Consider the following 13,872-nt stretch of genomic DNA (forward strand, 5'->3'; position numbering starts at 1 on the left):
TATGTTATGTCTATAAATAATATATATATATATAAAAAAATATATAAAAATCTTTATAATTTTTATTACAGAGTATAAATTAAAATTTTATATGCATAATTTAAGAAAATGTTTCCAAACTTATTTTAAAATAATTAGATTGTTTTTAAATTTTTAACAAAAATTTTGTAGTCCTACATTAAAAAACGTAACCCAGAGTTTCCAAGTTTTTCAAAAGTGCAGCATTTGTAACCAAATTATCAATCCATAAATTGTAAGGATAATCCTCATGTACACCACCATATCTGAAATAAGAAAATCAAAAGAGAAATTTAATATCATACTAACCAAATTAGGTAAATAAGCTAAAATCCAAATAAGTAAAAATCAACATAAACTAAATGGACTTTAATAAATACCTCAAATTTCCAAAACCATTCTCATCTCTACTTAAACCCCTCCCTTTTCACACTACCAATACCTAATCATATCATAACAGATGTATTCGTCTTGTAATTCATTTCATGTTATCTGCTTTATAGATCCTTATGGGTCACAACAACAACAACAACAAATGAACTAATATATAACCAATATATGGGTCACACTTTCACAAGCGGAACGAATGTTATTTGTCTAAAATTTTTCAATGAGATCTACTTTTAGAATAAAAAGATTTAAAACTTTTTGTTTAAACTATATAGTCAAAACTGTGGGGTTTTGAGAATTGGTAGTTTAGATCAAATTTTAAATGGTAGTATATCGAAATAGTAAGCAATAAAGACTTGAACTTTGTTCTGCGTTATTAAAACAATTAATTAAACATTTAAGAAATAGTTTAAACAATTGAAATTGTTTCCATTCTGTATATTTTTCTTTATGCTCAAAACCTAAGTTTTGAAAGCTTTGTCATTGTCACGGTCTCATAACCAAATCAGAGTTACTAAACCGTGCTCTCAGTATATTGTTTGATGACAATATCTGGACCAAGGTGCTGGCTAGACACTCGAAATTAGCACCGTAGATATATATAGCCCTACGACTCTCTGAAAATTGATGGCTTATCTTGCCCACATATAATAATCTGGCTCGTTTACTGTGAATATAACCAAATAATTAAAGTAACTAAAAAAAAATAAAAAATAAATAACTATAATTAAATTACTTAATTAAATAACTATATAATTAAAACAAGAATTGAAAATTAATTATATACATATAAATAAATAAATAAATATAAATAGATTGATATAAATAAATATATATAAACAAATAAATATATATCGTCCGCGTGTCTTTGTGTCAGGGATGTTTGTGTTTGGAAACTACCCAGATCTGTATATTTATTTATTGTGTTCAAACTTTCTCCAGTTGATAATTTAAAGAAAAAAAATTGTTTAAAATATATGGTACGTAATATATGGTTTTAAATTTTTATTTATATCTTACATTCATTACATTCAAATTTTTTTAAAATCTGAACTTTTCTCGGTGATGTTATTTTTAAAAGTATTTTTAAAAAATTAATACAACCTGGATTTCATGTATAACGTATACGCACTAAATTTTAGTTAAATAAAATTTAGATAGAGCACAAATATTTATTTTTTATTTTAATTTAATAATTTAAATTAAATTATTCATTAAATTTTACTTAAAAATTGAATTTTTTGGTTTGAAATTATTTTTAGAATATATTTTTAAAAAAATTAATTATATTAAAATTAATTAAACTCCGAAAAGTATACTACATAAATATTTTTTTTTTATGACTGATTTCCATCTATTACGTACATATGATTGATGCAATTAATTACTTAGTTAATTAATTAATTTTTTAAAAAATTTTGCGTGTATAGTGGGACAAGATAACAGATGGGCGACGTCATAGAAGATATGGTATAGCTGCAATTTGGGCACACAAAGGCATGACATCATTAGCAAAAGGGTGAACCAACATTTTGTAAACAAATAAACAGCTGACAAAAATGTTGTGTTATCAATAACTTTAATAGGAGGTTTTATTAGTTTTAAGTAAGAAAATGTAACCATTGTTATCTAAAGCACAGCTTATGAAAACTTAAACATTGAATGCTTGTACGATTGGAGCAAAGAGGTTTAGTTTATAATCAAGATAAAAACAATTTAGTATGATATATCATATAATATGTAGTATGACTTCTTAAATGTTTGTATTTAGGATTTATCTTAATTTCTATAAAATGTAGTAGTTTCGACGCTTGTATTACTAAATTTTTTACAAGGTACCAGAAATACCCATGCTATCAATTATTTACTTAATTTTACATTCTAAGCCTTATTAAAAGTGCAAATGACTTTTTCAAAATATACTTACCTCTTTGGCAAATGATCGGGACTTATATGCTTATGTAAGGAATCCATTTTATTGCCATGAATGTAGAGTTTCTCACGCATCGTAGCATTCAAGAAAGGTTTAAATGCATTAAATGCAGCATTAAAAGCCCAATTTTGATTGACAATATGTATGGCATGCGTACGTATGGGCATAGAAGTCTGAAATGAGTAATATGTATTACATCTACAAGCATATACATTAAAAAATTAATACTATTCCTTACCACCAGTAATGCAATCATTTTTTGTGCTACACTTGGACTTAAATGTAAAACATGATTTAATGAAAGATTTTGCAAATCAAAAATCCCAACTCCACCAACAACTTGTGAGATCGGTTCAAGTGAACCCAATTCGATTAGGACAATACTAGCACGAAATATATCATCGACACTAATACGACTTGGTTTCCATTCACCAAAACGATATATTATAATACGATGTCCATGCTGATCTCTATATGGTGTAACAGTAACTATATTATCGTCTCCAACGAATTTCAAATCTAGAGGACGAACTTTTTCATAATACGACTTATTATGTTCACGAAATTTATAGTAATTGCTCATCTGTATATGAAAAAAAATTTTGGGAGATTATATATATTGCAACAAAATAATTGATGAAACTTACAAGTTTATAGCTAAGATCAATTTTCCAACTCCGTGCACGTAAAAATTTTATAAGAAAATCATCATCGGTACGTTGTGGCTGAAACTCGTCATGTTCTACAAAAAAAGATATAGACGTTTGATATTTTAATTAAGCTTTTCAAAGAATAGTCTTCATTTTACCTAATATGTAGGATCGAAACTCTGCAATTGCATGATGTTTACTTAACTCACATTCCCCTTGTTCGCTTGCTAACGTCTTATATGGCTCTGGCATTTCAGGACCCAAGTCCATATCATGTGTAATCTGTACTGAAGGCATTGTGTTATGAGATCTGGAAGAAAAATATTTGTAATTTAAATTTAACTAAAACTGAAACTACATTTAGCGAAGATAGTAATTAAAATATATTACAAATAAATATTTTTTATGCACTTAAAAAATTTTTTTTTATCAATATATTCATAGGTACATGATTTTTGAAGTAAATTTCAAAAAACATATATTAAAAAATAAATAAATAATAAGTAAATAAATAATAAATAAATAAATAATAAATACATAAATAATAAATAAATAAATACGTACAAATTAATTAATTTTTTGATGAAATACTTGACGTGGAAGAAACATATATTGAATAGGTCTGAACTGAAGCGAATTTTAACTGGTACCTCCGACTTTTCAGTATACGAACGAACGAACCACATACGAAACCATTGTGCCTTAAAAAAATAGCAAATGATGGTCAAATTTGCTGTGGTGTTTCATTTATTTCAAAGGTACGGCAGCCTATGTCTATAAGTGGACAACCTCACTTCATCTTAATAGATGGAGAGAGTTGAGCACTTGTAGACAGACCAAACTTATGTTGCCGAAACCGTGGACCAGGGAAGCAATAAAAGTGCTTAACTATTCGCGGAGCACCCTAAGCTGGCTGACGTCACTAATTACTGGACATGGCAACTTCAAGTATCACCTCAAAAATATAACTCTTGCTGAGGAAGACACTTGCAGACTATGCCTAGAAGAAAAGAAAACAGCGGTGCATATATTGTGCCAATGCCCAGCACTGGCAAGTGAGAGGAAGACTGTCTTGGGACACCATTGGATTGGTGATGACTTGGCAGAAAACCTCAAGCTAAATGAGCTGCTTGCATTAACAAAAGATGTAGTTATGCGAACAGCAGCCACCCCAGCTTTAACTCAATAACAACATCCGAGAATCGAAGGATGAAAAACGACCCAAGTAGTTTCGTGGTCTACTTCGACTAATCCTTTACTTCAGTGGGGCAACTTGTTGGACAGTGCGCTATCCCAACGTCCCACCATATATATATATTTCAAGGGTAGAGTGAATCTACCATAGCCCCCACTGGGTTTTTAATAATACTTATTTCATATTTATGGAACCAACCGTAAAAGACTTTATAACCAAAGGTAATCAGCAAATTTATTGGTACTTATTCGGCAACTAAAAATGGTCAATCAAACGAATTTAATTTTTCACTGCTAAAGGCCTAGGTTCACAAACCTCCAAATTTTTGGTGATGCTTCAGAATAGGGCTTAGGATTCAGTAATTACTGTAGCATCTATAACAATAAAGAAGACGAATTATTTAATAAATGCTTTTTTTGCTTTCATTTCTATCTAAATTTATTAATTTATCTTAAAGGTCGACATCGCTAAGAATAGGCGTTTTATCCAATAATTACTATAGCCCCTGCAACAATAAGAAGTACGAATAATCTATTAAGCATCTATTTTGCTCTTATTCAGCACTTAGTAAGAAAGTGATAAGTTAAGGATGTTATGTTGGTGATGCGAAATTAGAAAGGTTACTGTTTTAAGCCTTGTTAACAAAAGAGTCCAGTTAGGGTTCAATAATTTAGGTTCCTATTGCAGTTCCGTGGGATAGACCATTATATAAGGAAATACATTCTTTACCGTATGTCACTAAATCACAAATACCATGTGTAGTCTACCTATTTGCAAAAGCCATCCCAACTATTTATTCAAGTATTATATCACTATGTACAAAAGTCGAGATCGGACTCACATATTTGATATCTGATACAGTATCTTTATATTTAAAAGATACATTTATTTGTTAATTTCAAACATTATCACGTAAAAATTGTATGTATTATTAAAATATAGTTTATTAAAATTTTTTTGTTTTTTATATCAATTGTTTAAATTATTTTACTCATTAATTAATGGTTACACCTAGTAATTTCACGGTTGTGCAGACTATTAGTTTTTCTAATAGAATATGTATTATGATAATAAACAAATGTGGAATAACAAATACAAATATTTTTAATTGTTTATAATTTGCTAAAATAATTATTTTTTTAAGTATTCCCAATAAATTATATTGTTAACTATGCAAAATTATCTAAATGACTATCATTTGGGAGAAACACTTGTTCAATACTTATTATCATTATTACCCACTTTTAAAAACATCTTTTAAAAAGACGGCTATTACACTAATTAAGACGATTTGAATATAACCCATTTTAACTGCAATTGCTAAGTAGCAAGTAAATAGTCTCCAACAATCATGGCCTAGGGCTTAGTTACCGGTTGTGAACATTAATATCTGCTTCAAATGCAATTAGAAATTTTTCAATAATAATTTTAAACATTTTTTATTTCTGAAACGTACATACTATACATATATGAGTTAGATCATGGAGATTATAGCTTAAACAACAAGTAACATACTTAAAACAAATACAGTTTAGCTTTTGTGTATATGGAATAGTTTGAATTGTTCAAATACTAAAAATTTAATTTTTAATTGCAAACTTATAATACGTTCACACTGGCGCAATTAATGCATTTACACAATTAACATGATAATTTCAAAGTAATTACGCGTATTTTCTATATTAGCATGTTCAAAATAATTGCTTTAGAACAGCACAATTATCAAATAGTTGCCATTTGCATTAAAACGTACCTTCCAATGTGGCGTCCATAGGTAGAAATGTAAATTGGTAAATATATATAAAAAAATATGTCGGTGAATTATATTAAACCAAGATTTCAAACAAAACAAAAATAAATATTCAAGGGTTATGCAATAATGAATGTAATGAAATGAAAAAACATTAAAAAATCTGGCTTATCTAGTAGTTGACCATATAATTGGTTTATTTAGAATCCCTATTATTTGATATATTATTATATATTATTTGAAATTTGTCAACGAAGTGACAAACTTTGATATTTAATAAAAATGGTCCATGATTTTTCAAAAGACCCCACAGTAAATCCTTCTCACTCATTAATTTGACTTCTTACCACTATGTAGTAAACGCTTTGAAAAAATATTTATGTCATAGTCATAGCACAATATGACAAAAACATAGTGTTTCTTCTTATTTTTCAACGATGTTAATCGTAGACATCTGGGTTTCTAGCAACAAAGTTCAAAAATTGGCATTTCAACGGGTTTTGAGAATTTCCAACGCAGATAGTGACCCCACATTCATCGAACGCATCATAGCTGGTGATGAGACATGGGTCTATGAATTTGACATGCCCATCAAACAACAATCGACCGAATAGTGCTTCGAAGGTGAGCCGAAACCGAAAAGAGAACGCCAAAGTCGGTCCAAAATCAAGGTTATGCTGACTGTTTTCTTCGATATTCATGGTATGGTCCACTATGAATTCCTTCCGGACGGTCAAACGGTCAATAAGGAGTATTATTTGGCCGTTATGCGTCGTTTGCGTGAGGTCATTCGCAAAAAGAGGCCAGATTTATGAAAGGAAAACTCATGGATTTTACACCACGATAACGCATCGACGCACACAGCGTTAGTTGTGTCGCAGTTTTTGACCAAAAACTCCACCAATATCATCAACCAAGCACCATACTCTCCAGATATAGTCGCGTGTGACTTTTTCCTCTTCCCCCGACTCAAATTGCCATTGCGAGGAACGCGTTTTGAGACCATAGAGACCATAAAAGAGAATTCGCTGCGTGAACTAAAGGCCATACCTTCGGCGACCTATAAAGCTTGTATGGAAAATTGGATCAAGCGTTGGCATGCATGTATCATAATCTTAACTAACACTTAAGACAATATAGCTTTTGGTTGTTTCCGAAAACACATATTAATATAATATACAGAATATGCGTGATATGTCATAATAGACCCCTTACTATCCCCTTGCAGCTGCATTGAGAGCATTTATTCTAACGTCTGTTGTAAAAGAAATAAAACAGTGTTTTTAGTTTTCAATCAACTTCAATGCTTTGTTTTACAAAATTTGCTATACACGTATAACTATAGCATAAAAACCTACACCGCCGGAGTAAAACAGAAATGTCTTCTTACACATTTTTAGTTTATCTTATTTATTGATGAAGTTATGAGCGAAAAGGTTTGAAAAGGTAAAGAAAAACTGACACTTTCTTCGAAAGTCTCAAAAGAAATCGATTTAAATATAGTCTAAAATTAGAAGTATTCAGACGTTATTGTAAGTCCAAATAAATTTTTAACAAATATACTTAAATTAATATTTGGAAACTTGGAAACAAATCGGACACCTTTTTGACCTCATGACCGCCGAGTTGGCTGAAATTTTTTTTTTGAGAGCTCTTTTTATAAAACTAGAAGACCCATACCATACAGATATGGACCCATGGTGTCTTGAGAATTGGTATTGTTGACACATTTTCAAATGGCTATATCTCAAGTTTCAAAAATTGATATAATGGTGTTCTGGTGCGTATGAGTAATGTGAAGGATGCCTGATAAATTATTTTTTTTAATTACTGATAATAATTAATTTAATTTAAACAATTTCTGAAAATCAATTATCAATTATCTTTGAAACGCAGTAAATTTTAAGTTCCTACCTTTTATAGAACTTGAGATATGAACATTTGAAAATCTGACTACAATGCCAATATTCAAAACACCATATTTTCTAGGAAAAAAATCACAAAATTTTTTTTCCGAGATACGGGTCTTCTTATTTTATGAAAAGAACTCATAAAAGAAATTTCATTCAAATCGGAGATCATGAGGTTATTTTTAAGCAAAAAATGAAATTATTCCATATACTATCACTACAAGGCACTAGGAATTTATATTTTTTTAAAGTAAACATTGAGATAAAACTTTGTGACACTGAATTCTCTTTTGTTCATTTCTCAACAGGGGTAGGTTATTTTAGAACTGCTTAACTCTAATCTACATCCAGTTTATCTAGATCTCTAGATCTGACATCAAGATCTCCAACAATAACCTATTAAAATTTAAAAATTGAGTTTATAAGGGATTAATATAAATATGTTATTTTATCAGATTCGAGTTTCAAGTCTGTAGTAAATTTGCTATGAATTAATTGATAATCATTATAGTCTTGAACATCCTTTCTCAAATTCTCCACCTTTTAGTACAAAGTTTACTGAAAAATAAAATTTTTATTTTAACAGTACGTTAATGTTATTTCATTAACAGTACTTTGTATTTTTACAACTAAGTCGGCACTCAACTGACCACTATTATATGTTTAGACTTCAGCTTTACTTATACGAAGCAGCAAAGTTTGAACACATAATTTCCATTTTAGAATTTTATGAAATACCGCTTACTTGACAATGAGTACGCGCTTATCTCACACATTTCTGCATTGATTTTGTATTGATTTTATATGGCAAATAGAACAGAATCTCTCACATTTTTGAAATAAATCCGAAAATGAGTTAAGTACGATAGTCTAAACATACTAAATTGCACCATTAATGTATTCCATAGCAACGGTAGACAGCACATACATATATTTACTATGCCATCGTATTGGATATAAGCGTTACTTTAAGCGTTTTAAATGGGTTTCAAATCGTCATTTTCATTGCGTATTACAACGGATGTGCGCCGAATATGTTAATTTCTAGCGCATTTAAAACGCTAAGCGCAAAGTATAAACGGATCACTTGGTAGTTTTACCAAAAACTTATCAAAACTTATTGGTGCTACTGAAATTATTTTTCTGAGCAAGAATTCTGAGAATATAGAATCCGCTATATTACGCAATATTGCGTAATATAATATGTGAGAAATGTATATTGGTATATGCAAAAATAAAAAAAGAAATTCCTTTCTAATAGATGTTAAATTAAATTTGAAATCGCTTTTTGGAGTATATTATTAAAAATAGAAATATATATTAAGCCAAATACCATATACTGCTAAATTCCGAAAGAGTGAAAAGGACAACAATATTACAGAATTCATAGAAGGGACAATATAAATTGTCTCTACACTTGTTTAGGTATTATTCGGCTTTGTGTTTATTATTCGGCCGCCATTTAAAATATAGTACAAATATAGAATATAGAAAAGAGTGAAAAAGACAACAACATAATATATTTCACGATAGGAATAATATTATTTATTTAATGTGTTTTTTATAAATAATAAACAATTTTATTTTTATATATTATTTAATGCAAGTCTATGTTGACGAATATTACAGTAAGAAAATTATAAGAAAAACCTGATAACAGATTATACAGGATAGAAAAATAAATGGAAAATGCAAAATATAAAATACAAACTACACTGGATCATATGAAAAGTATTTCATTGCAACAGTTCTTCCGTAGGTTATTTCAATTTTTTTTCGCTATTTTCCGATCTAAATTTATGCCTTCAGTCCGTGTGCGTAATGATTTTTTTTTCTCCTCACGTTTCGTCTCCTTTAGCCATATTTGGTATTCACGCTTTTCCAGCAACTCATGTTTTCTATGGCGTTTTATATATACTTCATCCCTTATGTCCTCAAGCATATTTTCGTCGTCACTCTTAGCAGAAGATGAATCAGAGTCAGAGGTGATTTCTCTCCATGATCGACCAAATCCTTCAGTACTTTTACTAGCAAACGAAGTGGAACTGCTAGCTTCACAGCGTATTGCTGCACTGCAGTCTTGGTCCTCAACATCAGTCTTTTTTTCTTTATTCTTTTTAGGCATTCTTATACGTTGGAAAATTAATTAATTGCTATAAGAATGAATTAAATAATAATACGATGTGATTTTAATTCGTGTGTTATGGATTTTAAATCAAACACCAAACAGTAGACGACCGCCAAAGCCGAACGTAAAACCCGATGGCAAGAAATTTTTTCAATTTTGACGTTTGTTGACTTTTTGAAGTTTTCATTGAAATGAAACTCTGGTAATGGGAAAATTGAAAATAGAACCAGGATTGTTCAATATTGCGTATACGCACGTTTTTCAAAATTATGAAAGTTTTGATACTTAGATTGTGTAAATATCGTCTTATATTATTAAATATAAAAAAAATTGGAGTAGTAAATCTATGATTTTCAATTCGGTAAGGCTGAAAAAGAAAGGTTGTGCAAAAGTCGTACAACCTTCGTGTTCCACGAACTACGAGTAGTAAATCTCAAGTAAAACACAAGTAAAATACAAACTGAGAGCGTAACACAAATAAAGTGCTAAATTATGCTCTTTACTCAAATTTTCATGGAACATCTTTGTTTTAAGTCTGGTGAGAACACCAGTTCCGCGCAAATAAACAATACAAAAATTTAAATTCAAACCAAAACAGCTGATTCACATATCAACACAAATTTTACTTGAAGTGAAATGGACGAGTAAAGTCTGCGCACCATTTTCAAATTTCGACAGGAATGTTACGCTCTCTCAGATGCTCTCATTTACTCTGAAATTTGCTGATGGAACGCACTTGTGTATATACAGTGTTACTCAAAGTTACTACGAGTAGCTCGTGGAAGAGACTTAATATTTAAAAGGCTAAAAAGTTGATCAATTTATTAGTAGTAAATGCACTACGAGTTCGAAATTTGTACCTCTTGTACTGAAAATTGCTTAACGACACTTTAAAACCTCTTTTTTATAGCATTAATTCGTTGTTACCGGGGATCTAAAAGTATGGGTTGTAAATTTGAGCATACCAATCTGTGGCGAACACATTAACCAGCGCAACGCCATCTGGCGTGAATGTAAAAACCAAAGAACAAACAGCAACTAACTTAATGGTCCAGCGTCCATTAGTATTTAGCGCGTTTTCTCAGAAGAGAGGGAAAAAATCACATAATTACGTGTAAAGCAATAAATGCTAGTTAAATAATAAATAGTTACAGCACATATTTAAAAGTGTTTTATTTAATAATAAAGTGGCGATACAGAAGTACCACAAATTCCAAACTAACCTAACATTATTGAAAAATCAACAAAAAAAAATTTGATTTCGTACAGTGTTATCTTATAACATCCCTGTTGCAAAAAGTTTGGTTATTGCACGTATTAGGAAAAATAATAATATTATATAAACGTAATTAATTTAGATAATGAAGTACCTTAACATTTAGAATGTGAGTGAATTATTTGTGCATATGTGTGCATATTGCTTAATGTAAATCAAAATGTGCTACTCCTTCTTGAAATATATTGACAACATATATAAACGCACATGGCAACACTGTAACCTTAAGTCAAAAAATAAAGCAAGGATTTAAAACCCTGAAAAGTTCTGTCATTCAAAATAGCTTTTCTGGTTCAAGATATATCTTTTGATATCTGCTGCTAACGTTTATCTGAAGAAATCAAGTCAAATGTATAACAATCATTTTAATTATCTGAGGTGAATATATCTTATTGGTTATTTAAAATAATATATTAGAAAAATTTAATGCATAAATAGTATATTTTAAATGATAAATCTAGTGCGTATATTTTTCCTATACTTTTCTATACTTAAAGTCTTAAGAAATGTCCGTGGTTTTTAGAAACTTTTTTCTTTTTTAGCGGATATAATCAGTTTTATATAAGAAAATGCCTATATACGGATGAAGTCATAAAAAGATTCAAAAAGGCTCGAGAATTTACAGTCAACAAAGCCATGATCACATGCATTTCTTTTTCGGTTAATGGACAGTTAATGGTGACAAGTTCACTAGATGATCAAATATGTGTTTATGACTGTAATACTGGTTTACTTAAGAGAGCGATACATGTAGATAATTATGGTGCAGACATTCTACGCCCCACCTCATTTTGGGAGATATTTTTCAGCTCAACTAAATTGAATGATGACCTCCGGCTTTTGGATGTGAATGAAAACAAATACATACGGTTTTTTAAGGGACATGACAAAAGAGTTACCTCTCTCGCTATCTGTCCATACTCGCGCCGATGTTTGTCCACATCCCTAGATAGAACTGCTGCATTATGGGACACGCGAGTTTTGAACAAGGTCGGAATGATCAATCATAACAGCGATAACTCTGTCGTAGCATTTGACCCATCTAGTTTAAACTTTGCGTTAGGTGTGAATGGTTCATTATTAAAGTTATATGATTGTCGGAATGTAATGAATGGACCAATAAAAACCTTTAAATATGCAAATGTGGAAGATTGGAGTCAAATCGAATTTTCATCTGATGGAAATTTTTGTTTAATAAGTACAAATAATGATGTAATACGACTTATTGATGCCAAACTTGGCGATCCAGTTCAATTATTTTCTGGATTTGCAAATACCGTGAAAATACCATTAAGAGCTAGCATAAGTCCTGATTCAAAATATGTATTATCGGGTAGTACTGATTGCCTAGTACACATTTGGAACCTAAATACAGGTCAGAAGGTCAAAACAGTCGTTGGTGATAAGTTTGGACCAGTACAATGTGTTGCTTTCCATCCGAAGAGCATGTTATTTGCCACTGCATCATATAAGAATACGTCTTTTTGGAGACCAGATATTTTTGAATAAGTGCAAACACAATATCTGTCTTCAACCATTGCAACCAAAAAAACTTCTTATTATTCCTTAAAAACTTACTTTTAATACTACATCCTACATTATAGTTCCCAGTTATCAAATTATAAGACTGAAATTCAACAAAACCAAATCTTCTGAAGAAACGTACTATTTTGAGTGATTACAATTTCAATTCGTTATAATCAGAATAAAAAATTCATTGCTAAAAACGTATAAAAATAGCAATCAATCATTATGTGATATTTCATCTAATGTTATTAATTAAGAAAATTCCGATTTTAAGAAAAATATAATAAAACATTATAAAAACTATCAAATATAAAAAAAAAAGGTTCTAACTTTTATTATATTTTTTATGATCATTGGTATTAGCATATAACGAAAACTATTCTAAACAGTTTACACGAAAGTCGTCTTCATCTTTATAACTGCATTTCCGAAAAGATATTACAAAAATTATTATATATAGCATATCAAGGATTACGATTGTCTTCTTCTTATATATGCAAATGAATACATATTCATCTTCTATTCGCTCTATTCAGTAATTGGGAAAACAAAAACATACGTATACTGACTTTAAGCACTGCATACTAGGTTTTTTTACCACAGAAATACGTGAACTAATCTGACAGTAACAATTAACGTTTGATAAACCCCTGAGACATGTTTTGAGGAACGGTTTTGAAAATTTCATTTTAATTTAGTAGGTACAAAATGTTAATATATTATATTGCTTCATATCTCTTTATTCAAATTCGCTTATTGTATAAATGATCCAATTTATTGATACTAGCTTATGTTACGCCCACTTAAGTAAAGCTGAACCAAACCAAAAGATTTCATCTGCCTAAACTTGCTTGACAATATTCAGACATTTTAAGTTTGATTTCCAGTTTAACTACTGGTAGTGAGACACCAATATGTGAGTAGGGCGTTTCCTTACTAATGTCAGAGAGTGAAGTATTTGCCTTGGTAAGTTCGTCTGCTCTACAGTTGCTCGAGATGTCCCTGTGCTCTGTATGAATCCTATCTTTCTAGTGATTTCTTGAAAACTCTTTGCGGAAGTATATTTAGCAATACAGTAATCCCTTATAACGCTAT

At 30.1% G+C, this 13,872-nt stretch overlaps 2 protein-coding genes across 2 annotated transcripts in view; one reads left to right on the top strand and one right to left on the bottom strand.

Annotated features, from left to right (window-relative positions):
* Positions 1-99: 99 nt before the first annotated feature.
* Positions 100-13,872, bottom strand: part of LOC119689620 (alpha-tocopherol transfer protein) — a 28,948-nt gene continuing 15,175 nt past the window's right edge. Inside the window, exons 2-6 of the mRNA XM_038104487.1 lie at positions 3,150-3,301; positions 2,989-3,083; positions 2,580-2,924; positions 2,336-2,514; positions 100-284 (exon numbers count right to left, since the gene is read on the bottom strand). Of these exons, the coding sequence (XP_037960415.1) occupies positions 179-284; positions 2,336-2,514; positions 2,580-2,924; positions 2,989-3,083; positions 3,150-3,288 (864 nt within the window). The 5' untranslated portion in view covers positions 3,289-3,301 and the 3' untranslated portion in view covers positions 100-178. The remainder of the gene's footprint in view (positions 285-2,335; positions 2,515-2,579; positions 2,925-2,988; positions 3,084-3,149; positions 3,302-13,872) is intronic.
* LOC119689619 (WD repeat-containing protein 82-like) lies at positions 11,547-12,999 on the top strand. The gene is made up of 2 exons (XM_038104486.1): positions 11,547-11,628; positions 11,793-12,999. Exons 1-2 carry the CDS (start codon positions 11,600-11,602, stop codon positions 12,757-12,759), a joined length of 996 nt encoding a protein of 331 aa, XP_037960414.1. The 5' UTR covers positions 11,547-11,599; the 3' UTR covers positions 12,760-12,999.

The sequence above is a fragment of the Teleopsis dalmanni genome, chromosome X (assembly GCF_002237135.1).
Source record: "Teleopsis dalmanni isolate 2A chromosome X, ASM223713v2, whole genome shotgun sequence".
In the NCBI taxonomy this organism is placed as follows: domain Eukaryota; kingdom Metazoa; phylum Arthropoda; class Insecta; order Diptera; family Diopsidae; genus Teleopsis; species Teleopsis dalmanni.

What these genes read in the sequence shown, in the direction of transcription:
- LOC119689619 (XM_038104486.1), top strand. Translation starts at nt 11,600, where the DNA reads ATGTATAACAATCATTTTAATTATCTGAG. An exon ending in AATCATTTTAATTATCTGAG is followed by an intron (nt 11,629 to 11,792) that starts GTGAATATATCT and finishes TTTCTTTTTTAG; the next exon opens with CGGATATAATCAGTTTTATA.